Source organism: Lasiosphaeria miniovina (genome assembly GCF_030549165.1).
Source record: "Lasiosphaeria miniovina strain SMH2392-1A chromosome Unknown B0T26scaffold_3, whole genome shotgun sequence".
NCBI lineage: Eukaryota > Fungi > Ascomycota > Sordariomycetes > Sordariales > Lasiosphaeriaceae > Lasiosphaeria > Lasiosphaeria miniovina.
In genome coordinates this window covers 3,888,207-3,912,801 of record NW_026848222.1, presented here as the reverse complement: position 1 = coordinate 3,912,801, position 24,595 = coordinate 3,888,207, and the positions used below count along the sequence as shown (strand labels likewise).

Below are 24,595 nucleotides of genomic sequence, written 5' to 3'. Positions count from 1 at the left end.
GTGGAGACCATCGATGATCGGATTTCATTCGCAGCCGACCTTGCTTCCTTTCTCCGGTCTAGGGAAGTCGCAAAGAGGGATATGGACCGATCCTCGAGGCGTTTTCCGATTCAGGCCAGTGCAGGGTTGATCCTACCCCGGCGATCGCTCCAGAGACTCGAAGTGAGACACACAGGCAGGTGCTTTCCAGTCTCGACTGTCACGAAACGTGGGAAGCACCTTCTCGGAATCGCAATCAAAATCCTAAGCGAGCGCTTAACAGGCATAGATGGCAAGAACCACCATGTCCTTTGCTGCCCCTGGATGCCCCTGATGAGCCTTTTTTCTGGCACAATATGACACACTTGGTTAAGGTAGGTGCACTTGCCAATTTTAAGTACCAGTAGTGTATTACACTTTACCCCTTCTCTCGATTCTTCAATGTGCCATGGCAAGTCCTTCCTTCCCCAGGGTGCTGTGAAACCTTAGGCATCTCAGGACCGCTTCTTTGCCGGCCGGCAATGAATTCAAAACTTAGGGTAACGACATCGCATCTAGATCTCTCGTTCTGTCTGTAGAAGTATATCCTATAGTTAAATCCTGCGTTTGTGATAGATGTTGATCAAGTTAATGACGGCTCGTCATATGGGTGAAGCGATGCTGTTCTTGCTGGGACGTTGAGTTTTGGACAACCACCAGTTTTAATACCGGGAGTGCCAACTTCCCATTTCTGGGGACCAGAAGCATCTCGCCAAACAGTAGATGTACATTAAACCTTGCAAGGCTGTTGCTTAAGGTCTATCGGTGGCGTTGGCAACCAATGGAGATAATCCTCATCGCAATTCCTTAGAGCCATGCCTCAGAACCTCCCTGCCGCCCATCTTACTAAATACTGCCATCAAATCCACGACCTAGACTCAACTCGAGCGGTTTCTAGTTTTGGATTGTGCGTTGGTCAACAGCCCAGCACAGTCTATTGGACTGATTGACAACACGAAGGATGTATATTTGACTGGAACGACTTACTTGAACAGGGAACACTGGATGACGCCCTCGTCGGGGGGGGGGGGGGGGGGGGGGGGGCTAACGACGACTCAGAATGCACCTCGTAGCCACTCGATATACGTCTCCTCAGTTCCCGAAGCAGGGCTCGTCAGTATCAAAACACGTCCTGATAGTCGTGAAGCCACGGCAGGCCCCGTTCAAGCCTGACAGGACTCGATAATCTCATGCAAGATGGATGACACGTCGCAAGTATCCAGCGTCGGTTTCTCAAGACATTTGGCTCTAGTTCCGCAGACGAAGAGGCATGAGGTCTGTCGCCAGTAGATTTGTCATCTTTGAGCCGACCCGAGCTGAATCGTACTCGATTGAGAGAAGCCCGGGATAGGTATATTCGCCGATGAACAAACGTGCCAGAGGCCGGGAAGTTGTGGGGGCAGTACGTCATAGGGCGCCATGTACATACAGCTGCAGTTGGGGGTAATAAACGAACGGGAAAGCCACGCAGGTCCCTATTATGCCCGGTAAGTCGAGCGTTGAGCTGAACCAGCTCATGACCAAAAGGGGAAGACATCCACGTTCCGGACCGGCGCCTGACCGGGATTGTTCTGAGCTTCCGCGGGCATGACTGTGGCTTGCAGCACGAATAATATCAAAGCTTATACACTTTTGAGATAGATCAAAAGCCGGGCAAACTTGGTCGCCACTTTCAGCCGTTCCGCAGCGCAGGAGCAGGGAGAGAAAAATGATGCTCATCACGACACCCCGGTCTTAATGTCCTTGGCGTAAGAGAAACAACGAGGGTGAGGCCGATAATCTGGCTTGTTTGCTTGCATGACTGCAGCCATCCTCAAGCTACCTTTCATGCAGAAGCCAATGCGCCCCACACATTTGCCCCCATCAAGAGCCGTTTCCCGCCGACTTTCAAATTCCCGTCAACCTCCACCGGAAGCTCCAAACTCGGGTTGTCGTTGCCAGACACGGAAGGCAGGTAGGTGATGTAAGCGGAATGGACGGCGGTGGTCGTTCGGGTCTTGCCACCCACCGTTCTTTCTCTTCAACTCAGGGTTACGTTAGTGTTACGGCCCTAAGACCGCAAAGCGACTAGCCGTTACTATTATTAGCGCAGCAAACAAGGTTCTGGGGGCGCACTCCACTAAAAGGGCCACCCCACCACGTCTGAACTGTGGTGATCTGCGGGGCAGAAAAGGCAGCTTGGCAGTCTTTCCAGCTCCATTGTTCGTTCGTGCCACGTTCAGTTCAAGTTGTCTCAACATCCTTATAGTTAAAAGGAGATTTTTGAGGTTCCTGAAGTGGTGGATATAGCTGTATTCTTGTTGTCTCGCGGGAGCCGCAATATTACTGATGTATTCCCCCCGGATCCAGGGAATACCGACCGGTTCATGTGGTCGGTTTTGTTGAGACGGTGCTGGATATCTTCGTCCCTGTTGAACTACATCAAGCGCTGTATCTAGGTGCCCTATTGCCTACTTTGACCAACGGTGGTCGGGTAACACGTAAACGGCCCCCAAGGCGGGACGGGTGTCCATGCAATGAGCAGACAAGCATTACCTTCTTCAGTGGGACGGCTAATAGCTAGTAATGCCCGTGATATCTACTAGCTTCCTAGTTTCCCATACTCAGACTTGCCACACGTGAGATGTCAAAAATCACCTTTCACCTATCGTAGAGGTGATGTTGCTGGCCTTGACCTGTTCAAGAACGAGCTGAGAGGCAGAGAATCGATAGATGCTGCTAGGTGCTTTCAGGTATGAAACCCCCCGTCCCAGCTGGCCGTTATATGCAACACACGACAGCAAATTCCGAATTGGGAAGGCTGGCCGCCAGATCGGGCTGATAACCTGCGTCGATGCTGTTGGCTTGATTTGAACAAGAGACAGAACGTGCTTTCCCTCAAGGCTAAAGCGCCCAATACTTCGTACAGCCGCTGCGTGAATGCCAATGTGGGGTCATTTTCACATCAACGTCGGCGAGGTGTTCGATGTTGTATACGGCATACAGCATCACTGCTGTCAATGGAAGAGAGCCAGGAAGCATGGCGTGTGTGCGAGGCTGGCGACTGAGGTCGAGAAGGACACGAGAGTATAATGAGGCAAAGCAGCAAGGTAGGAAGGTGGCAGGTAAACTGTAGTTTGCATTTCATATACCAGGGTATAGATATAGATAATATAGATATAGCCGGCAAACCTGGAGACGTACAGAACAGGAATCTATGCATTTGGTCCCGCGGAGTTCGCAGCATGTCTCGGTGTTTTCTTTGCAGTTGACTTTTGCCATCTCCCATCTTCCACATTCCTCTTGCATCGAACGTCATCCGTCACACCATATCCGTCCGTCTTTATCGACCCCCGCTGCATCGAGAGACGCAAGCCGCACACGGGCCGGCCTATCGAGAGACGATCATCAACACGCGGCAGTACGTCGGCCCCCTGCGCGATTCTTTCATCACCGGCCAAGCAAGCCAACTAGTCGCCCCAGTCAGCCGGAGGGCCAGACAAGACAGCCGCAAACTAAAGCCTTGTTACCAGGCTCTGCGCAGAATATTTGCTTGTCCGCATCGGGAATGGAGTAGCACTGCACAATACGGAGCCTGGAAAGCGCCCTCGAGCCCCAACAGAGCAGCCCAGCTCGGCGCCCGCAGAGGCAAGCCCCGCGCCTGCCAGGGAAAGCGTGCAGGAAGCTGCGCGCAGCAGAAGCACCAACTTTGAACTATTCACTTCTGGGCGTTGGCTGGCGTACATACATGGAGCACGAGTAGATACCCAAGGTACATCACGTCCATTATTACCTGAGTGGTAAGTGCAAGCAACTTGAAGCACCTCGGGTCGTTCCATTGCGAGTTCTGCAACCCACCGAGAGCCCCCGCCTTAGCTTCGGGCAGTCCCTCTGTGGGGGGGAATGCACAGCCACCCCGTCTGCGCGCCCAACCTGCCTTAACACTGGACTAGAGTCAAGAACGACCAAGACCCTGAAAGAGCCTGAGAAGCCGTCGCCTTGCTCCCCTGTCCCCTGCCTCCAGGCCGGGCAGCCAATCCGTCGATTGGATTGCTGCACGTCGAGAGGGGCGGGATACCTGGGAACACACAACACAGTCAGGGCAGCAGGCCGCTCAGAGCATCTCTCGAGTCTCGATCCGTATCTCGTCGTCCAGTGTTGTTCGCTTCTCCGTCCTTCCAAGCTTTTCAGCTTCAGCTCTCAGTCCAGCCTTAGCCCAGCTCCTAGCCGAGGAGTGAGTGCGTGCATCTTGCATCTTGCTGCTTGCTACTCCGGAGCTGGTTCTGCCGCCAAAAGCAGTTCCGTCGCGCGTGTGAGCTGGACAACCTTAACCTTGCCCCTCAGGTTCCTGGTCCCAATCTGAATTCCATGCTTGGCCATCGTCGACGCCAAAGCCCGCCTGCACCTTACCACTGCTAGGTAGTTTGCGCACGCGCCGTGACCCGCCGATTTCCCGACCCGTCGACCTGGGCGTCGAGTCGAGCAGCTAACAACTGGCGCTGGGGCATTGCAGCATTGTGGCCCTGGATTCGGTTGCGGTTTCCATCCCTATGCGCTTTTGCGCTTTGCTCTTTGCGTCCAGCTGCAACCAAGGCCCCATTCTTCTGGGCTGTTTGGTCGCTCTTGCCGGTTCCTGCCACTGCCCTCTCGGCCTGGTGCTCTGGTCTGGTCTGGTCTGGTCTGGTCTGGTCTGATCTGATCTAGTCCCGCCCGCGATTCGCTCCCCGCTCGCTCGCTCGCTCTCGCGCCCGCACTGCCGTCCGTCGCCTTGCGTGCTTGGGTTAGGTAGTCGGTCGAGGTGCATCCACTGAGGTGCGGCTTCCATTGCTTTTCTGTGCTCTCTTGGCCCGTCTGTTTGGCCTCTGGCCTGGCCTCTGTCTTCTCCGCACATCAATCATCCTTTTCCCCGCCCTCTCCATTCCATCCAAGGTTGTCAGCACCTAACCCTTCAACACCCAGTGCGCCGCCCCGAGTGCGCCGCCCCGGCCCCCCCCCCCCCCCCCCCCCCAGAGGCCACTGGCCCAGCAGCGTGGCTCCCGGGCTACCCTTACCTCACCTTACCTTACCTTTGTTTCGCTCTGCCGCCGCGCGCCGCGTCCGCCCTCGATTCCCGTCGAGACAGTCGGCCGTCAGTGTAATTCCGCTTGCACGGGGGCAAGAATGCCGTCTTTCCACCACTGGACTGGCAAAAACAACCGCTCTCAACACAATCTGGTTGGGTCGACGGTTGCCGAGGACTCGTCTCCAATTCCCGCATCAGCTGCGAGCCCGAGTGCGGGTGCTGCAAACACCCCCTCAGCCTCGTCCAACCCGGGCTTCAGCTCTAGCGAATCCTTCCAGCCCGTCGACAGTAGCAGCAGCAGCAACACCGCTGCCAGGACAAATCACCCACAACCCCCCCTCCACCGCCGCCACACCTGGTCAATATCTACAGCACCACCGCTGGCGGTCCCAGTCCTGCAAACCTTGCGCAGCTGCAGCATTCAAACTCCGTCACTGGTGCTTTTGATTCGCGCCCGAGGGATACCGATTTTACCGACCAGGTGACCCGCTCCCAGTCGCACCGCTATCCCCAGATCTCACCCATCTTAACCCAGCAGCTGCACCCGCCGCTGCACCAGCATCAGCAGCAGCCCCCTGGGTCGGGCTCTACCGAAGACCTCCCCGCCACCAGCTCCTCTAACATCTCGTCGCCTATTATCGGTGCCGCGCAGCCGCTCTTTGTCCAGCAGGCCCAGCAGCAGGCACAAGCCCAAGCCCAGGCTCAGGCTCAGGCTCAGGCACAACAAGCTCAGGCACAAGCCCCGCCGCAGAGGCCCAAGCAATCTACCCGCAAGCTCATCAAGGGCATCCTGACGGGATCGTCATCGTCGAATCGCGGCCCCGATTATCACCAGCAACACCCCTCTCAGAACTCGTACAACAACACGTCGGGACTCGCTCGTCGACCCTCGAAGCGAGTTAGTCTCCCCCCGCCTCCTTTGCCCCCGTCTCTTCGGGCCGGCCTCTCTCAAGTATCGCTCGATCAGCAACAACAACAACAACAACAACAACAGCAACAGCAACAACAGCAACAACAACAACAGCAGCAGCAGCAGCAGCAGCAGCAGCAACAGCACCTAGACTGGCAAGCTCAGACCCACCACTCTCAACCCTCTCCACTTCGAGGTGCCGGCGAATTTCGAAATTCGTATACAATTGACGGGCCTGAACAAGACGTGCACCCGCGCGACATCCAGAGTAACCCGACAATTCGACCTGTTCCTCCTGCGGACGCAGACACATATTCGGGTGAAGAAATAGGGTACCAGCAGCAGCAGCAGAGTCATATCCAACTGCAAGGCCAGGCTCCTCCCGAACTGCAGCACCCCCAGCAATACGGCCAGGCCATTTTTGAGCCTTCGCAGCAGCAGCAATCGCCACAGCACTATCATTACACTAACCCCCAACAACTGGCTCAACAATATCAGGGTGGGACACAGCACGTATACACTGGGCACCTTGCCAACCCTCAGCAGCAAAACCCAGAGACCGTGTCTCAGCTGTCGCATGAATCACCCATCACGGACTCAGACCAACTCTCTGCCCAAAACGTGCAGACAGCGCAGGCCTCCCCTACAGTAACCTACAGTGTTCAGCCGGAAGAGCTACCTGCACGCCAAAACCCGCCCCCCGCGCAAGCTCAAACCCCGCAGCAGCAGACCATGGCCCCACCAGCTGGCGGGCCACCCCCGGCCCGACGGTCGCAAGACACCGCCGAGAAAGGGATGCGCGACCAGGTCCAACCTCCGCCTGGCCCTCCCCCCAGCTACCGTGCGAGCCAGCAGCCCAACATGAACTCCCTTCCACAGCCTCCCAATGCTGGCGGCCCTAATCCCAGCTATCGCCAGAGCACCGCACCGCCGGACAGGCAGCAATTTGACGCGTCGGGAGATATTCAAGGGCGCAACAGTCCGCAACCTCCGCCCAGTGACCGGGGCGGAGAGGAAGCGGAAAAGGCGTTTAAAGATCTTTGTACGGCCAGTCTGTATTTTTCTCCCAAGTTATGGTGATTTTGCTGACTCTCTGCTGCCTAACAGTGACCAAATACAAAAACGTCAAACGACTCTACTTTGATGGCAAAAAGGACGTAGAACAGCTTAACGGCCAGGTCGAGCAGCTGCAAAATGCCATTGCCAACCAGCGCATGTCGGCAAGTCGGACGGCGCTCGACGACAGTGAATATGCAACACGGTTCAACCGCTTGAACGGCGCTATCTGCAATCTGTCATTCAACATTCGGAAGGATTGGGTGACACTACCGTCATGGCTCGTTCCGTTTGTCAGTGCCGATGCGCTCAAGACGGGCAAGCAAGAAATGACAGCAGTCGGGCGTGCTGTTATTACGCGGTGGCTCATGGACGAAATCTTCAACCGTTGTTTCCACCCAGGCTTGGACCCCGAGCTCAGCAGGCAGCTCAAGACAATAGAGCAGAACATCAGGCACTTCAGCTACACGATGAGCAGCCCAGAAGAATTTGACGCACTGACGAGCAAGGTGGTCGGCTGGCGTATGGCGACGCTTGATGGTCTACAGGACGTGCTTCGAAGTGGGGAGAGTCTGAACCACAAGGCCGACTTTACGCGGCGCGCGACGAGCAACCTCACGGCGTGTCTTTACCAGCACCTGAGCGACCCGCCGCCGCCTGGCGTCGATGGGAGCGCCAGCATGATTGTGGAACTTGCCGTGGGGATTGCGGCCAACCTTCCTCTGGAGAGCCGTGACGTGGCGATTGTGTACCCACTACCAGAACAGCAGATTCAGTTCGACCTGATGGATGTCGAGAAGCAAGTCATTCCGGCGCTTGATGCGCGCGCTTCCGAGTCAACAGAGGACGGCGCGGGAGAGGATAGCGAAAGCAAAGATAGCGCCAAAGACGCCAAAGATCGGCGCAGAGACAAGTCTAGATCTGGTAGGTCAAAGACAGCGCCGGGTGCAGGCGGTTCTATGCCTGATGCCAGAAATGGCATCAATGCTGACGGTTCCACTCTGCTAGCAGCTCCTCCGATGCCGCCCAAGGATCCAGCCAAGGTGCGCTTCGCCGGATTCGTTGCTGTCGAAGTACGGGGACGCCAGGTCTTGATGAAGGCACCGGTTTGGACCCTTGGATAGGGGTGGATGGTTAAGGTAATAGTGGGGGACCGATCAGCTAGCCGCCTTGCTGCTGCTGTGTACAGCTCAGATGGTCAAAATGGGAGAGGGACTTCTGGGTAGTAAGTATACGTGATGTCGCGCATTTTCCTTGGTGTTTAATTAAGCCGTGCCCGAGCGCGGGAGCGTTTTGAGAAGAAAAGAAATAGGGACAGCCGCGAGGGGGCTGGTGAAACAGCAGAAAAGGAGGCGAGACGGTTGTGCACAAGGTCGAGCGAGCGCCTTGTTGGGGTTGACGGGGATGTGGGTGGAGGTTGGACTTTCTTGGACGGACATAGGGATGCTTTTACGAACCAAGATTTCTTTAACGATTCAGATGATATCCCGGAAATGGGGAATGTGGGCTGTTTTCTCCGGCCAGTTTATATTTCCCGGCTCATTACATAGTGTAGTAGAAGCGCAAATCGCATCATGCTTGATAATGTCTTTCCCGGTCCACTCACCATCGCTTAATATCTCTCGAGAGACACGGGACGACAACAAACATTACCTACCCGGCTTAGCTCTCAGCCGTTCTATGCCCAAAGATTGCAAGCATCCCTTGTATCGAGCTTGTGCTACACACATCACAAGTTCCAAGTTTCGAGTTTCGAGTTTCAACCGTCTTGCAAGTATCCGTAAGTACGTACTGAATTAAGCACACACCGCCTTCCTCTTCTGCAGGGTTCTGCCAAGCTGCTGCCCCTCCATCCTTCACCATCCCGGGCAGTAATCAGTCGAGAACCCCGCCATGGCTATACCACGCATCTCAACCCCGATTTTCCCCAGGTATGTACAGTACGGACACGGACCCGGCATGTGTTGTTAGACCTCCCCCCAGGCTCTATCTAACTGGCAAGATACGAAGGATTTGAAGGAAACCAGTGCTCTGGATTTCTATTTTCTTTTTTCTAAATAGACACCCAATCCGCGAAAAACAGTGATCTCGTTTACTAGAAGTAGCTGTGCTGGCCAGCCAGCGCCTTTCACAACCATGGCCAACATTAACTCAGCGGCTTCTTCCCAACGTCCTGAAAAGCCAGCGCATCTGGAGCCGTCAGAATTGGGGACCAAGCAATAGTATGGCCCTTATTTTCCGTCTCTCGCCTCTCCCTACCTCTTCCCCCCCTTGGGACGGGTATATATCAGCCTTTTCCGAGCTTGTTTCATGGGTTATTACGGCGCAGACAGTTTAAAAACCTTTTGGACGCGCCGTATAGAACTAATCTTTTATTTCTTTTCTCCTTCTACAACAAAAGCTGGGACGAGCTCTACACGACGGAGCTGACCAACCACGCCGCGAACCCGGCCGACGAGGGCATAGTGTGGTTTGACGACTCGGACGCCGAGGCCAAGGTGGTGGCGTTCCTCGATGGCTCGGGCGCGGGGCTCGGGCGCGGGCTCGACAAGGATGCTGCCGCCGTGCTGGACCTCGGCTGCGGCAACGGCTCGCTCCTCTTTGCGCTGCGCGACGACGGCTGGGGCGGCCGCCTCCTCGGCGTCGACTACAGCTCGCAGAGCGTGGCGCTTGCGCAGCGCGTGGCTGTTGCGCGCCGGCGGGGGCCTGGGCAGGAGGAAGAGAGCGAGGAAGAAGGAGAGGGTGCCGAAGCCGAAGCCGAAGCCGAAGTTGAGTTCTGCGTCTGGGACGTGCTCAACGGCGCGCTCGACGACGTGCGCGCATCATCACCGTCACCCCCTTCCGTGACAACACCAACGACAGCAGGGGCTGAAGGGGGATGCCATGATAATGCGACAGCGGCGGCAGCGGGCTGGGATCTCGTCCTAGACAAGGGGACGTTTGACGCCGTCAGCCTGAGCGACGAGCGCGACGCGCGGGGGCGGCGCATCTGCGAGGGCTACGGAGCGCGGGTGCTGTCGCTGCTCCGGACCGGGGGCGTGTTTGTGGTGACGAGCTGCAACTGGACCGAGGCGGAGCTACGGGAGTGGTTTGAGCCGGCGCCGGCAACTACGGCCGTCACAGCGGCTGCCGCCGACGGCACAGACAATAACAACAGCAACAATAACGATGACGAGACGGCGCCGCCATTTTTTGTGCTGCGGCAGGTGGGCCGGATCGAATACCCCAGCTTCAGCTTCGGGGGCGTCAAGGGGCAGACAATCAGCACGTTGTGTTTCGAGAAGGTAGCAGTGGCAGTCTCGCCATCATGATATATGCCTATAAATGCAACTTCGAATATCAAAACCAACAATGCCATCTCCTCTTGCCTCTCCTCGGAAGAAAAAAAACTTCACACTCGTTCAGAAAAATGAGACCTACCAAGTTGCTGCAACTTGCCATCGGAAACAAACGACACATGCCATTACAGCTACTAGCCCGAACATCGCTACTTGCCTATCTACGAGGAGTGAAAAAGCATGTGCTCCAACCCCCTCCCTCTCTACACTACCCCTAACACCCACGGGTCGGGAATCTCGTCCTTGGTGATCTCTGAATAGAAGAAGCAATTTCTAGCCGCGCAGCAACGAATACCACGGCGGCGGTGAACTGGGAAACGGTGGCTGGGAGATGGGATGAGAGAAAAGCTATTGGATTGATGATTCGATGCAAGGCGGAGACAGGAATGAGAATTGCTTCATTAAAGGTCTCTCTTCTTCTATGGTGACGTGTTCATAGGCTCTCCACCGCCTATAGCAGGGCTGGCAGCCGCCGCGGCCGCCGTGGTCGCAAAGTACCGCACATCCACGTCATCATCCTTTTGAAGCTTGTCTAGGCTGAACATGATGCGCTCGTCAATCAACTGTTGGCCTCTCGGTGACGGGGTGAAAGGGGTCTTGGCCTGCTCAAGAGCGTAGATGGTGCCTTGCTCGGGAAGGCGGCGCAGCACTCCGATCAAGACAGCATATGTTTTCGCAACGTTGAAGCGAATGTTGGGGATTTCATCGCTGGTCAGCTTCTCCAACATAGGTAGAATAGACTTGGCGATGACATCCATGGTAACGACGCTAGCCAACGTCTGGGATTCGGGGGTTAGCATCGGTCCAGGAACATTAAGGGAATCAGAGGAGCACCTACTGAGATAGCAAAGCAGGTTGTCATCCTGTAGAGATAATTTGGGTGACCTCCCATGGCCATGACCTTTGGAATAATAGCCTCGCTGGCCCACTCGACGCCAAAGACCTCGGTGAGCTTCTTGAGGTTGCGAGTTGCCGCTTCGCGGATCGAAAAGACAGTGTCGCCAAGCCATCCCATACACAGCTGGCTGAGTTTCTCATCGAAGAAATTGACACCCAACTGGCTAGCCAGCAAGGGCATGTACTCGATAATAGCGAGCCGTACCCGCCACTGCTTATCCTCCGCGAGCTGCACAATGGCCGGGAGAAGGGACTGAGAGAGAAGGTCGATGCCGATAACCTGATTTACCAGCTCCAATTTGGAGATGATATGAAGGCGGACCTCGGGGAACTCGTCTTTAAGCATCTGCAGAAACATGGGCAGGAGGTGGTCGATTGTCCTTTCAAGATTGTTAGCAACCGGCTCGGGAACCACCAGCGGCTAGCTGTACAAAAGGGAATACGCACTCTTGCTTGCCCAGAATCGGAGCTAGGCCGCTGATTTGCGTTCCTAGGGCGGCTCTGACGTGCTGGGACGTGTCCGAGACCAGGTCCTCAATGCTGCCCATAATCTCATTAAGGAGCGTCGTCCGATCAACCAAAGCACAGAACCCAGGAATCTGGCCCGCGATAGCCGTCCGCACTTCCGCCTCGTTGTCCTTGAGCAGTTTTACGAACGCGGGCACCAGATCCCGCGACACAACCTCCTCATCAACCGCTTTCGCAATCTAGGCAAATTTCTGTTAGCAAGCAGATAGGCGGGAGTGCAAAGGTTGGGCGGGCTTAGAGACCTTCTCAAACCTGTCGGCAATCATATACCGAACTCTCCAGCTCTTGTCTTCTATCAAGCTGCGCAGCGAAGTCAGGAGAACGCCGTGACTCGCTTGCTGCTCTTTGGGCACGACTTCGGCGATGGAAATCAGAATCTCAACAGTGAGCAGCCGGACACTGTCTTGGTCGTCTTGGGCCAGATGCTGGAACATGGGTATCATTTCTTCGACAACAATTGCGGCGGGCATCTCCTTGACAAAATTTGCCATGTTGGTGGCAGCCTGTCGTCGCACCATGGGAGTATCGTCGTGCACGAGCTGGCCAAACTGCTGGCGGAGCTGTTCTTGGATGGGGGGCGAGACCTTGGAATAGGGTGCCGTGAAAAGGCCGCAGCCCGACACCTTGGAGGTGAACCAGTCGGCCTTGGAGAGTCGAATCGTAAGGGGGATGAAGTACTCTTCGACTTGCTGCGAAGACAAGTCGACGCAGATCTTGTTTAGCGACTCGACGGCCTAGACACACACACGCACACACACAGTCAGTAACGGTGGCCCCGATATAAGCCGCACAAACCAGTATGCATGCATACCTTGTCTCGCACGACGGGCTCTTCTATAGCCGCGAGGTTTTCGAGGGGCGACAGGAGGACATGGCCCCACTGCGGTCCGCCAACATAGTCGATGAAGGTGCCGAGCTCTTCGCTCAGCGCGACGAGAACTTCGTCTTCGTCCTCGACTGACTCTGTATGTGGGTGGAAAGTGCTCAGGTTAGCGACCAGACAGGCGGGCAAAAGTGAAAGCCGCTACTTTTTGGGCAGGGCGGGACCAGGCTGGACTGACCGTCAAGGAATGGAATCAGCTCGTCGCGAGTGCGCTCGGCGCCCAGCGCGAGGGCAATGGTCGAGAGACGGTGGATGGCATTGAGACGAAGCAATACATCATCGTGCTAGCCACATGTCAGTACATGGTTTGTTCGCCGTGCATGCAGAGCCGAGAAATCGAGGCCCCCGTCGCGGCACCATACCTTCAATTCATCGATCAGGACAGCGATGGGGTAGAGCTCGTCGTTCGGGGCGGTCGCGTCGGCCATGTTGAAGCGGCGATGACGGCGGGCTCAGGGATCGCGAGTTGTGTGCAGAGGGTGGGTGCTGCCGCTGCTGCAGATAAAACCGATTTTTGGTCGGGCGTTTATTGGGAAAGGCGTCTGATCGCGTGTGCGAGAGGGAGTGATGCAATTAAAGTAAGGTAGCCGACCGACGGGGCGGACGCACTGCTTGGTACTTTGACTGAACTTGGCTGGTGCGGTGCGGTGCAGGTGAGCTTGTGCTGGCGCTGGGTGCTTGCTTTACTTCTCCGCGTTTCGGGCACAGATGAGGCCGGCACAATATGGTCAACGCAGGGTAGTAGCAGGCGCGACGGCGACCACGGCACACGGAGAGAGACTACAGTTGGGTTCGATGCGCCCCCTGGTATCTTGGGATTGCCGAAGGCTTGGAGTGGTGGTGCACGGCGGTCGTATGAATCGATGAGTGATGTAGGCAGGTGGTTACTGAAGGCTCAAGGCCAAGCTCAGCGCAGCCTAACAAATTGCCTGCGCACTGGCCCAGGCCTGGTCGCGGAGGGGCAACAAGGTAGGCACGACAGCCCACAGCATCTAGTAAGACACAGTAGGAAATAATGACAGGGTGTGCAGGGGCCACCACAAATAAACCCCCCCTCTCCATTTCCCCAATAGCAACCTGATCTGGAAGCGCCGTCCTATTTTTCTTGTCAACACATTCTTTTTAATTTGATGTTTAGCTCACTTCGGGAAACTTAAAGCGTCGTACAAAACCTAGGGCATTATGGACGCAATTCTGCACCAATTCTGCCCTCAACTCTGCTCATAATTCTACAAATCGCTACTCGCATTCCCGCAATACCGAGTGTTAGCGTACGAGATGTAAGTAGGAAATATTTTTTTTGATAATTCTTAATTAATTTGATCCTTAATCGCTGTAGGTTTCTTCTCCTACTATCCAAATCATAGGTAGTCATAACACTGAAGACGTCGAGAATCAGCCAATTCTAAATCTTGGAGCTAAGGTCGCAGATGTTTCCCATCGGACTGCAACTCTTGAAGTCTATAGATAGAAATATCACCCCGAGCTCCATGAATTCCGAACCGAGATGAGAGAGGGATTCAAGGAGCTCACGCTCCAGCAAGAGAGCTTAGCTTCTCGACTCGAAGTGGAGATAGAGCTCGCGTTCAAGAGCTTGACCTCTGAACTTGAAGTGAAGATAGCCGAGTTCACATCTGTGCAGCAGAAATGGTTGGCTGAGTTCGGATTGGAACAACAGAAATATTTCACCTAGTTATACTTTAAAACTCTTTTCGCTCCAAGTTTATCTTCCAATATCTTCGACTTTCCTTTCCAGCGAGAATCAGGCCGTAGGAGTCTCGGTTCTCCTTGATATTACCCTCATCGCGCCACAAACTACATCCGTTCGTCTCGACAACGAGATTAAACGGCGTGGTATGGATCACGCCAATATGAACAAAATGATACAGGCTATGGTCGAGAAGGAGAGAGATTAAATGGTATGGGCCCTAGAGAGTGTCCAAACCCCCGTCTCCTTGACGTTGCCGATGTATGTCTTAGATGCCAGTGTTAAGTCAGTCTGGATGCAAATGGAAATCGTAAGGCTAGCCATTAGCTAGAATGTAAAAGCCGTCTTTTACCCCGCGGGTCCAATCGCCGATGCTAGTTTTATTGGCATGGCTGATATACATGGTTTGGGTTGATAACGTTGGCTATCTAGAAGCAATGGCTTCCTAAGAAACTGGGAAGCGGTGGTTGTGACAACATTCTAAGTAATCACCCGCGTTAGGTCATGGCGGACCAACTACCTATTCCATGCTTCTCATTTCCTGTCCTCCAATGCCTTCGTCTGGGTCTGCATCAGTGCTCCAGTCTTCTTGGCGGCTGCTGGAACTGGAAGAATGACCGCCAACTCGATTCCTCCCATTGCTCGCGCTGGATGCCCCACCAAACACCCCTTTAGTTATTCCGAGTCCGGATATCTTGTCTTGCAAGACAGCAAGAGCTCCGGGCACCTCCCCAGCACTTGCGCTGCGGTTTAACGACGGAGGACTCCTCGTCTCGGGTGTAAGAGCCTCGTGGGCCAGCTCCACGCCGGCGAGCACTGATTGACTGGCCTTCAGTGTTGGCGGCTGGGGACTCCTAGTCGGGCTCGTCCAATCCCGTTCTGGCGGACTACTCATGTCATCTCCACCGAAATGTGGTGACTCGGAAAGAGTCGACGAAGTCTGTGACGCATAAGCCGCAACACGCTCCGCGGTTGCTGCAGATGCATTGAGGTCGCCGTTCATTTCATCATCAGTTCGGTTAAAAACTTGATGCCACCACCGCACCTCGCCGAGGCGCGGGAATATGAGCCGTTCGCGTCCCTTGGTATGGTCGTCTATTGTAGCGTCATATTGTCCGTTCGTGAATTCTGGACACCGGCTCAAGAAATACGCCCAGACACTGCGTGTACGCTCCTGCAACTTGGCCTCTCGGCGCTGGCGCTCGTTGTTATACAGGAAGGTACCGTATTGGCACGAATAGACGTGGTAAAGAAGGCGGCGTAGAAATCGCTCGTTGAATTCGAACCTCGTCGGGTGTTGCCGGAGAAGCTGGTATGTCGCGTCAAGGAACTGGTGGAAGACGGGTGAGACATCCTTCAGCCTCGTTGCCTGCCCTTCTGCGACGGGAACAGTCTCTTGCTTGGCCTCGTCAACAGCGGAAGCATCATCGGCCTCTGACGAGTTGTCCTTGTCATTGCTGACATTCTTGATCCAGAACCGTTTCGCACTGGCTAGCGCGTTTTCGATGGCGTCCCCTCGCCCGTCGTTGTCACCGGGCTTGACCGTCGACCCAGCGAGGGCGTCGTTATCAGCTGTGAACCAGCTCTCGTGGCTCAAATGGCCAGATCTGAGTTGAAACATGTGTCCAAAGGAGAGCCAGTCCTTCTCCACCAGAACGATAAAGCCTTCCAAAGTGCGGTAATACGGATCCAGCATCAGCTGAGCGAGCGCGCTGAGCTGACTTGTCCGGTCCCAGCCATCCGAGCAGTGTATGAGGACGTGGGAGTGCTGGATGCTGACCTGACGAGCGATGATAGCTGACCCGTCGAGAATTCCAGTTATGTGTTTTAGCCACTTGCTCTTGGCCAGAAGTTCCTTGTTGGGCGGAAAGGGCGACACATCAGCGTCTTTGATGGCGGTGACAACCTTCTCTAAAGACTCTCTCATGACGTGAATATTGTCTATGTTGAGGAACACCTTCCTAGCAAACCTGTAGTAGTCCATGTTTTCCGAACCCATACCGATGGCCTGCATGGCATACGAATTGATGGCAGGACGAGCGTCCACGATCAAGTTGTTTTGCTGGGCACCATATATTAGCCTCTTCCCCGTCTTCTCGTCGTAAAAGGCGTTGCCGGTGATGAGCTCGTCCTCCCTCCGCTCAGTCTCAGATAGCGACATGTCAGCATCCGCGCTCTCGGCACTCAGGTCCACGTGGCTTGAGGACGGGCTCTGATCCGCGATCGCGGACGGCGGAGTATCGGTCAAATCTGATGCCGCAGAGAAGCAGGCGCCGACGAGACGCTCATCCTGGATGCTCCGCTTCATTCTCAGACCTACAAAAGGCTGCGAGCTGCGAGTTATGGTGCAGTTGTTGACGGGGTGGAGGTAGGATAGCGTGGGTACGCGGGCACGGGACCGGAAGTTGGCAGCGTACTTAAGAGTGTTGTCCGAGATCTTGGATGGCACGGCAAGGACAGCCGGGTATGTCGGGGAAAACGAATAGTCTGCGTTTATTGATGTGATTCTCCAGCCCAGATCTGCCGCCTTCTCACTTATCCCCTGCCGCCGAAACTCGGCCCTAGCGTCGTACACATCCCAGCCACTGATCTTGTACTCGGGGGAGGCGTGTGGGGGAGAGTAGCTAAAGGCTAGGAGCTTGTCTACACTCCCCAGTCTGCAGGTCCTAGATCGTATGAAATCATAGGCGTCGCGAGCTTGCTTGTCGTCGGCAAAGTTGAAGCTGACGTAGGTGAAATCACGGAAGCGTATGCGTATTGACGAGGGGATACCGCTCGATGGGGGCGTCGCCTTGAGGGTGCACTGGGCGATGACATGGAAGGCAAACCAGGCCTGCTTCACCCGCTTCTTCAGTTCGGGATCGGCGGCAATGGCCGACTCGGGCGGGAACCGGAAGACGAGGTGGAAGTCATTAAGGGCCAGGTCGCCGAGTTCCGGTTTCCCGCCTCGCAGAGCATGTATACCGCTGTAGATCTAAACGCCTGGTTCAGCAACCGATGCGCCTTGGTTTCCGCCTCGAGCAAGGGCCACGTACATGTTTGTTATGTGGCGCCGCCATGTTGGAGTACGTCGGGAGACCAAGCTGGGCTGGGCGATGGGAAATAGGCAGTAGATAATGTATGTTCTAAACTACTTGGCCTTAGTCTGTCGGGTTGCAGATGTATTAGTGGCGCTCGGGCAATCCGGACGCAACGACGACAAGAGAGCGACACGGAGTGGGAGATGCTGGGAGCCCGCGGCGGCGGCAGGTGAGGGGCTGAGCAGACTGCAGCGGGGGGTTTATTCATGAACTGAAAGGGACCGCATCGAGGCTTTCGGACGGGTGAAGCATGAGAAAAGCAGGCGGTAAACCTTGAGCTCCAAAAGTATTCAGCGCTTTGGCAGGCCAAAATGAAAATCACACGACCAAGCCTGCCCGACGAAGAATGTCAGCCTCGAATATGCGCCGCGCCATCCCCAACATGGTGTACGTGCATTTGAATTGACGTCGACAGCGCCCCACATTTCAGCACCTCCAAGCCTGACTCGCAGGCGAGGCAGCCGCAAACCTCTTGAGGGCCACTTCTTTTTTGGGATGCCGATAAGCCAGCCCCACTAATCCAGGCCACACACTGTCCAACTTTTGGTGCGTTCTGATTGGCCGGCACTAACCCTACTCCACAGCTGCTCGGAACAGGAAAGACAGCCCACCAAGAATTCGCAAAAAGCGTTGCGCAGGTCGAATTTCCCCCCGGTCTCTCGAAAAGTTGGGTGAACAGCACACGAAGGCATCCCCTCAATTTTCAGAGCAATTGAAGCCTTCTGGACCCTCAGAAGCCAAACCGCAACCATGGCTGTTCCCGGCACCCAAATGTAAGTCAGAAAAAACTTCATTATCGTAGCAGCCCTAGCTCCGTCTTTGCTCTGTCTGTGGGCGGCTTCGGCTTCGGTCTCGGCTTAGATCGACGGCGACGGCGATAACGGAGTAACTTTTTAGAGGTCTGATCATACAAATACTGACCCGAATTTTTGTCACAATAGTTCCAAGCGCAGAAAGTTCGTCGCTGACGGCGTCTTCTATGCCGAGCTGAACGAGTTCTTCCAGCGTGAGCTGGCCGAGGAGGGCTACTCGGGTGTCGAAGTCCGCGTCACCCCCACCGTCACCGACATCATCATCCGCGCCACACACACTCAGGAGGTTCTCGGAGAGCAGGGCCGCCGCATCCGTGAACTCACCAGCTTGATCCAGAAGCGGTTCAAATTCCCCGAGAACTCGGTCTCCCTCTATGCCGCCAAGGTGCAGAACCGCGGTCTGTCGGCCGTCGCCCAGTGCGAGTCCCTCCGGTACAAGCTCTTGAACGGCCTTGCCGTCCGTCGTGCGTGCTATGGTGTCCTGCGCTTCATCATGGAGAGCGGTGCCAAGGGTTGCGAGGTTGTGGTCTCTGGAAAATTGCGCGCTGCCCGCGCCAAGAGCATGAAGTTCACCGATGGCTTCATGATTCACTCCGGCCAGCCGGCCAAGGACTTCATCGACAGCGCGACACGGCACGTGCTGCTCCGCCAGGGTGTGCTCGGAATCAAGGTCAAGATCATGCGCGGCTCCGACCCCGAAGGCAAGGCCGGCCCCCAGAAGTCTCTCCCCGACGCCGTCACCATCATCGACCCCAAGGAGGAGACGCCTGTTGTGCAGCCCATCAGCCAGGATTATGGCGCTAAGGCCGCACAGGTCCAGGCTGCCGCTGAGGCTGCTCGCCAGGAGGAGCAGGCTGGAGCCGAGGAGGAGCCCGTAACTGAGGAGCAGTAGGTTAGCTTGACGTCGGATAACTTGTCGGACGTGGAGGGCGGTGGAGTTCCCCTAAGCGCCGTGGGTCTGGCGGTGGAGTTCCCCTAAGTGCCGTAGATGTGGCAGATGCGTGGTAAGAAACACGCAGGCTGCTGCTATTGGAGATTATTTCTTCAATGCGCATACAATCTCAGCAACTCGGTTGTGGATGGAAGGGTTACATGGCGTCACGTTTGATCATTTATATTTGCATTGAGACCGTGAAAAGCGAAAGGGACGGTTTGTTGCTTGGAACGGTGGCTTTGTAACTACCCACACAAAACAGGGCAGCAACGTCAAGATGAGACCCTGATACCCGCCAGGGAAATGAGATTTCTGAACCAACTTTCTGCGTGCCGTGTGTTATGAGGATCGTGACACTCGCGCGAGCTACCTACTGTGGGTTCCATTCCCTACCACGTCTCTTTTGAAGGGATTACCAGATATATCAGCACAGCTGATTCTGGATGCTCTATTCTTGCTGCGTCCTCTGGAGACTAAAATCTTCTCGCTTTTCTTACCACACTGATACTACTGATACAGGATCAATGCTAAAGGACAGCCAAAGCCATATTGCTACGAAACCCGGGTCTGATCCAACTGGAGCTTCGTTCTTGATGGAGAGCATTATTTTCTCCTTTATGGCTGTCAATTCGAGATATTGAAGCCGTCCCAACACTTCACAAGGTCTAGACGACGGGGTCTCTCCCTCTTGCTACTAACTTGCAGCGGTACCCAGAGTGTACCAGACAAAAAGGGAGTTGGTTTTGTAGGCGAGCACTCAACACCTATCTGTAGGTACATACAAGCAGGAAGGAAAAGGCCTGATTTGATCTACAAACCACACAGCTCCCAACCAGGCAACGCCAGCCAGGAGGATATCCAGCCAAGCAGGAACAGAGGCAGACAGGCAGGCTATGGTATATATATCGTACACACAGCATACAGCATAATAACGACAGGCAACCAACCCATCCAGTCCTTGGTCTAGTCTTTTCGCCTGTGCCTACCCGGGAATAAGGAGAGGGAGAGAGATGGACAGCGTGAGTCAGGCGAGGCAGAGAGAGGGATATAGAGAAAATATAGGGGTTCCGAAGGGGAAAGGGAAGCGTTCACACACGCCATACACAGACAACAGATACACTCTTCCCCCTAACCTACCATACAAACCCAGGGTAGGTAGGGGAATGGAAAACATGCACGCATCTAGACGACCAATCCAATCCAACCCCCCCCCCCCCCCCTCCCCAAAAAAAAAAATACCCACCCCTTAAAAAGCACGTCCAGATGAGAAGACGGCATAAGAAGCAGCAAAAAAGAAAAAAAAAGCAACATATAACAAAATTTGTCATGGTAATGGCCCCCCCAACCCCTCTCGCCATATCCCATCCCGCCCATGACCATTTATATTTTTTCATGACTCTCCCTGTTGTAGTACTAGAACAGATTGGAACAATAAAAAAAGATTCGCATATTTCGCTCCCGTCCCAAAAAATATAAAATAGGAAACATGAAAACCAAATAACAAAAAAACAAAGCCAAAACCAAAAATACCCCTAAGCTCAGCCAGCCCTAAACCATAAGCGTTTGTGTGTGTGTGTGGTGTGTGTGGTAAAGCCCGCCCTGTTTCTTCCTGCTCTTCGCCCTTTCCGGCCCATTCCCCATCATTGCCCATGTCATTAATCCGATCTAGCACTGGGGGAGGAAAAGAGACAGAAATGTTTCCCCAAAGGTCCCCGGGACGCCGAGCCATGCAACTTCGTGGTGGTGGGTGGTGATGGTGGGTCGTGGTTGGTGTAAATATACAAACTCTCGTCTGTTCATGGCGGGGAGCTGATGAAGGGCAAGGATACTAGATATAAATAAGAAAGGAGGTTGAAATGCATATGCTCCCCTCCCCATCTCTCCAAAGCCGAGCGTGGGAAAAAAATCAAAACCGTTCGCGAAAACCCCCGCGTGGGGAGAGAATATATGCCCAGGATCTCGTCCTCGTATCACCTATCCCCGGGTTTCCTTGTTTGCAGTTCTATCGGCTCGTTGAACGCCTTGGCGGCGACGTGATTCCCGTTCGCAGTGCCGTTGGCCTGTGGGTGGGTGGGCATCATTGGCGACCGCGGATCGTCCTCGTCAGTGTCTTCGGCGAGATCTGTGAGGCCGAAGCCGGCAGCCTCCTCCTCGTCGTAAGCCCTAATCAGACCGTCGCGGTCGCCCCCGCGGTTACTCCCGATGCTCATGCGGCCCAGAGACCGCCGTGCTTCCATGCTCATGCGCGTCTGGAGGCTCGAGATCATGTCAGTCCCCGTCGAGTCGCCGCCATTGCGCCGAGCAAGTGACTTGGTGCCGTGTGGATCGTAGCGGCTGAGATTCAACAGGTAGACCCCAGTAAAGGTGACCAAGAAACCGCAGAGCAGAGAGAGCGTAGTGACGACATCAGAGGTGTTGAAGCCGCCAAAGAGGATGAAAGAAGCGCATAAAGTTGCCGTCGTGAATGTAACATAGTACAGAGGATTCACACTGTCGGAGGAAATTAGCACCCACACAATCCGAAGAATTTTGGCTTGAACCTACATGTTGGTGGGGAATTGGCTGAGCGCCTTGTTGAAGTAGTTCATTTGCGTTAAAATGCACACAATGGTGACAATCATGAAGACGTAGGTCGAGGGGTGGGTGAATTGGTTGTTGCCAGCAAATGTCAATTTCAAGGCGATTCCGAATGCCTTGACAGCCATGACCGAAACGGAGCCCACGGTAGAGCAAATACTCACGTAGATGAGTGGGTTTTTCCTGCCATGAAGGGGCGCGACCCTGTAGATCATGATAGCCGCGAACACGCAGACAAAGAGAGAATAGAGCAGGAACCCTGTACCTGGGTCAGCAAACGATACGGGACCCCAGGTCTCTTGAAACCCGACGTACCTGGTTGGATGGCGAGGTTGAGAATCTGATCAATGGTCTCGATCGGCTCATCGGGGGGAGCATGCAGAACAATGATGACGGCTCCGATCAAGCAGATGGCGCTCCCTAGCCTTCCCAGCGTCCCCAGCTCTTCATCGAGGAAGTAAGACCCCAGCACGGCTCCAACCAATACTGCCAGAGCGCCGAGGGGAGTGACGAGGATGGCCGGCGCGAAGGCATATGCTCCAAAGTTGAAAACCTCTCCGATCACCACTGTTTGTTGCAGTCAGCATCTTCAATCCCCCAATCGGTATTCTTGTCGAGGGAGTTGGAGGGTGGGGGGTTCGTACAGCAAGTAATACCCGACCACCATAGCGGGTTCTTGAGGTAGACGAAGCCATCGCCTTCAAAGCCAAGTCTTTCCTCTGCTTGAATTAATCCCTAGAAAAGAGAGAGAAGTCCGTGTCAGCGCGGTCCGATCGTTTTGACGACGTGCGGGCGCCGGCGGCCGCTCCCGAAGCGCAGCGGGGACACAGGGCGCTCTGTGTTCGGCGGGTGAAAACACACCTTTTTTGTAATCACAAAACTGGTTCCTGTGACGAGTCAGCGGCGAGATTCTGGGGTGTAGGGCGGAGAGAGAACACGAAAAAGCTAGAAGAGAGCGCGCATACCGATTGCTATACCCGAGGTCATGGCCAGCGCCAGACCGATATATCTGTCCAGCCGCCCACGTCAGCAAATGCGCGCCGGTCAGGGGGAGTGCAGAACTATAAGGGCAGGACCCTTACTTCTCTTCCAGCATCATCTTGTAGCTAAACGAGTGCGGTGGCAGCAGATGCGCTGCCGGACACCGAAATCGACGGCCTTAGAACGGCGTGTGGGGTGGAGGGTCGGCAGTGACAGTCGGTCGTGCCGCTCGAGTCTGGCGAGATCGATCGCAGAGAATGACACCTTGCGAGGGTCAGGATTTAGGCCCGCCAGCGGCACATTCGCGCTGCTGGTCGTGGCTCTGGCTCTGGAGGCAAAGCTTTGGGCGCTCGGTTGAAATGAGCCGTGCGTCGTGTGTCGTGCGTCGTGCGTCGTGCGTCGTTGTCGTCGTGTGTTGCGATCGTAATACTCGCGCGCAAATGGGCTGCCCGGTCGTGGAGGGTTGTTGAGGATGACGGGTCCTTAGGTTTGTTTGGCGCACGACGGAATGTGAGCTTCTGGCCCTTCAGGTACGGTACCGTACTGGTAGGAATTGGTTTCACTCGAAGCCCCCTGCTGGTGGTGCGAGAAAGTCTGGGGACACTGGACGGCGTTTCAAAAATTCAACCTTGGAGAACCCCCTGTCCGAGGTACATACCTTACCGACCGTGCCCGCTGCCCGCTGCCCGCTGCCCGTTGCCCGCTGCCCGCTGCCCGCTGCCCGCCTAGACTTTCCTTCCCTTAAGACGGGTGGCAGGGCGACTCCACAACGATCCCCACAATAGTATCCCTTACTACACGTGTATGTACATACGATACGCAAGGAGAAACAGGCTGAGCCTTCACTTTCATCTGAACCTAGCCAGTGCGCGAGTATCACATCACGGGCTGCGTTTTGGCAGTATGCGCGGAGCCTGTTGGAGTCTTTCGGTAGTGTGCGCGCGCTCTGTAGCTTTCTCGGCTTATTAAGGGACCACGTCTCCTTTTCTGTTTTGACGTGGGTTTGCAAAGGTGGGCTCAGCGCTCACTCGTTCACTCCACTCCTCTGTGGAAATACTCCGTTTGCTGACGACGCCCGATTCCCTAACTCGAAGTTTCAAACCCAGAACGTGATTTACGGAACATCCGTGTAGGTCACGCACGGAATTCAAAGACGGGATTTCCACAGGTGTCGAGATTCCGGAATATGTCCGGCACAGCCATCTAGAACTCCGGATACTATGTATGCACACTATTCCGGGGTGGAAGAACAACTTTTCTATCAAAATTTTTTATTAGGGGGTCTTTTAGGAGGTGAGACGTCGATTTCTCATGCCCTTTTCTTTCTCGAAGCGCTGGCGTTTTTCCCCCTTGAATTGCCTCGGCTGTTGTGAATGTCTACGTGTACTGTTCTGGGTACTGTATAAAGATACTGTGCATTCTCACCTTTGGCTACATCGTTTTCGTAAGTGCTGTACTAGTAGTGCCTAGTCCGGTCCCAGCCCGGAAGCGTCTCGCAGAGGTCGTGTTATTGCACATGAAGTAAGTGGAGATACAGCCAGGTCACTTCTAAGGCTCGCGGGACTCGGGAGGCTGAATGCTAGGGTGGGGCGCTGGCGCTAATCAACAATACAATGCGAATCACGAATCTTCATGTGATAGGCCCAACAGAACCACCAATATCACTAGGTAGGTACGATAAGGTAGTGTATAAATGAAGAATAATCCTGCTGGTGCCTATAAATATTTGTACGGCGAAGTGGAAAGGAACATGAGGAATGTCCACACTTGTGCATCACTTCATGTTTCACTGGCGACAAACGTTCGCGTCATGGTCTCATTACACTGGGATG

At 54.8% G+C, this 24,595-nt stretch overlaps 6 protein-coding genes across 6 annotated transcripts; 3 read left to right on the top strand and 3 right to left on the bottom strand.

Moving 5' to 3' along the window:
- Positions 1–5,157: 5,157 nt before the first annotated feature.
- On the top strand, positions 5,158–8,289 carry B0T26DRAFT_771703 (uncharacterized protein; the record flags this gene model as incomplete). The annotated part of the gene is made up of 3 exons (XM_060446552.1): positions 5,158–5,340; positions 5,376–7,011; positions 7,077–8,289. The coding sequence occupies 3 exons, from the start codon at positions 5,158–5,160 to the stop codon at positions 8,147–8,149; spliced, it is 2,892 nt and encodes a 963-aa protein (XP_060298686.1). The 3' UTR covers positions 8,150–8,289.
- An 872-nt stretch (positions 8,290–9,161) lies between these two features.
- B0T26DRAFT_642629 (methyltransferase domain-containing protein) lies at positions 9,162–10,336 on the top strand (the record flags this gene model as incomplete). The annotated part of the gene is made up of 3 exons (XM_060437462.1): positions 9,162–9,247; positions 9,427–10,141; positions 10,202–10,336. The coding sequence occupies 3 exons, from the start codon at positions 9,162–9,164 to the stop codon at positions 10,334–10,336; spliced, it is 936 nt and encodes a 311-aa protein (XP_060298685.1).
- A 446-nt stretch (positions 10,337–10,782) lies between these two features.
- B0T26DRAFT_641114 (armadillo-type protein) lies at positions 10,783–13,099 on the bottom strand (the record flags this gene model as incomplete). The annotated part of the gene is made up of 7 exons (XM_060437297.1): positions 10,783–11,142; positions 11,202–11,640; positions 11,708–11,967; positions 12,031–12,522; positions 12,600–12,751; positions 12,850–12,955; positions 13,034–13,099. 7 exons carry the CDS (start codon positions 13,097–13,099, stop codon positions 10,783–10,785), a joined length of 1,875 nt encoding a protein of 624 aa, XP_060298684.1.
- A 1,603-nt stretch (positions 13,100–14,702) lies between these two features.
- B0T26DRAFT_739883 (protein-tyrosine phosphatase-like protein) lies at positions 14,703–17,438 on the bottom strand (the record flags this gene model as incomplete). Its single annotated transcript, XM_060443778.1, has 3 exons — positions 14,703–14,753; positions 15,005–17,353; positions 17,415–17,438. The coding sequence occupies 3 exons, from the start codon at positions 17,436–17,438 to the stop codon at positions 14,703–14,705; spliced, it is 2,424 nt and encodes an 807-aa protein (XP_060298683.1).
- A 654-nt stretch (positions 17,439–18,092) lies between these two features.
- Positions 18,093–19,526, top strand: B0T26DRAFT_703869 (ribosomal protein S3). The gene is made up of 2 exons (XM_060441690.1): positions 18,093–18,232; positions 18,401–19,526. The coding sequence occupies exons 1-2, from the start codon at positions 18,210–18,212 to the stop codon at positions 19,161–19,163; spliced, it is 786 nt and encodes a 261-aa protein (XP_060298682.1). The 5' UTR covers positions 18,093–18,209; the 3' UTR covers positions 19,164–19,526.
- A 1,649-nt stretch (positions 19,527–21,175) lies between these two features.
- B0T26DRAFT_739881 (magnesium transporter NIPA-domain-containing protein) lies at positions 21,176–22,769 on the bottom strand (the record flags this gene model as incomplete). The annotated part of the gene is made up of 6 exons (XM_060443777.1): positions 21,176–21,695; positions 21,750–22,041; positions 22,098–22,349; positions 22,427–22,517; positions 22,644–22,669; positions 22,748–22,769. 6 exons carry the CDS (start codon positions 22,767–22,769, stop codon positions 21,176–21,178), a joined length of 1,203 nt encoding a protein of 400 aa, XP_060298681.1.
- Positions 22,770–24,595: the final 1,826 nt, after the last annotated feature.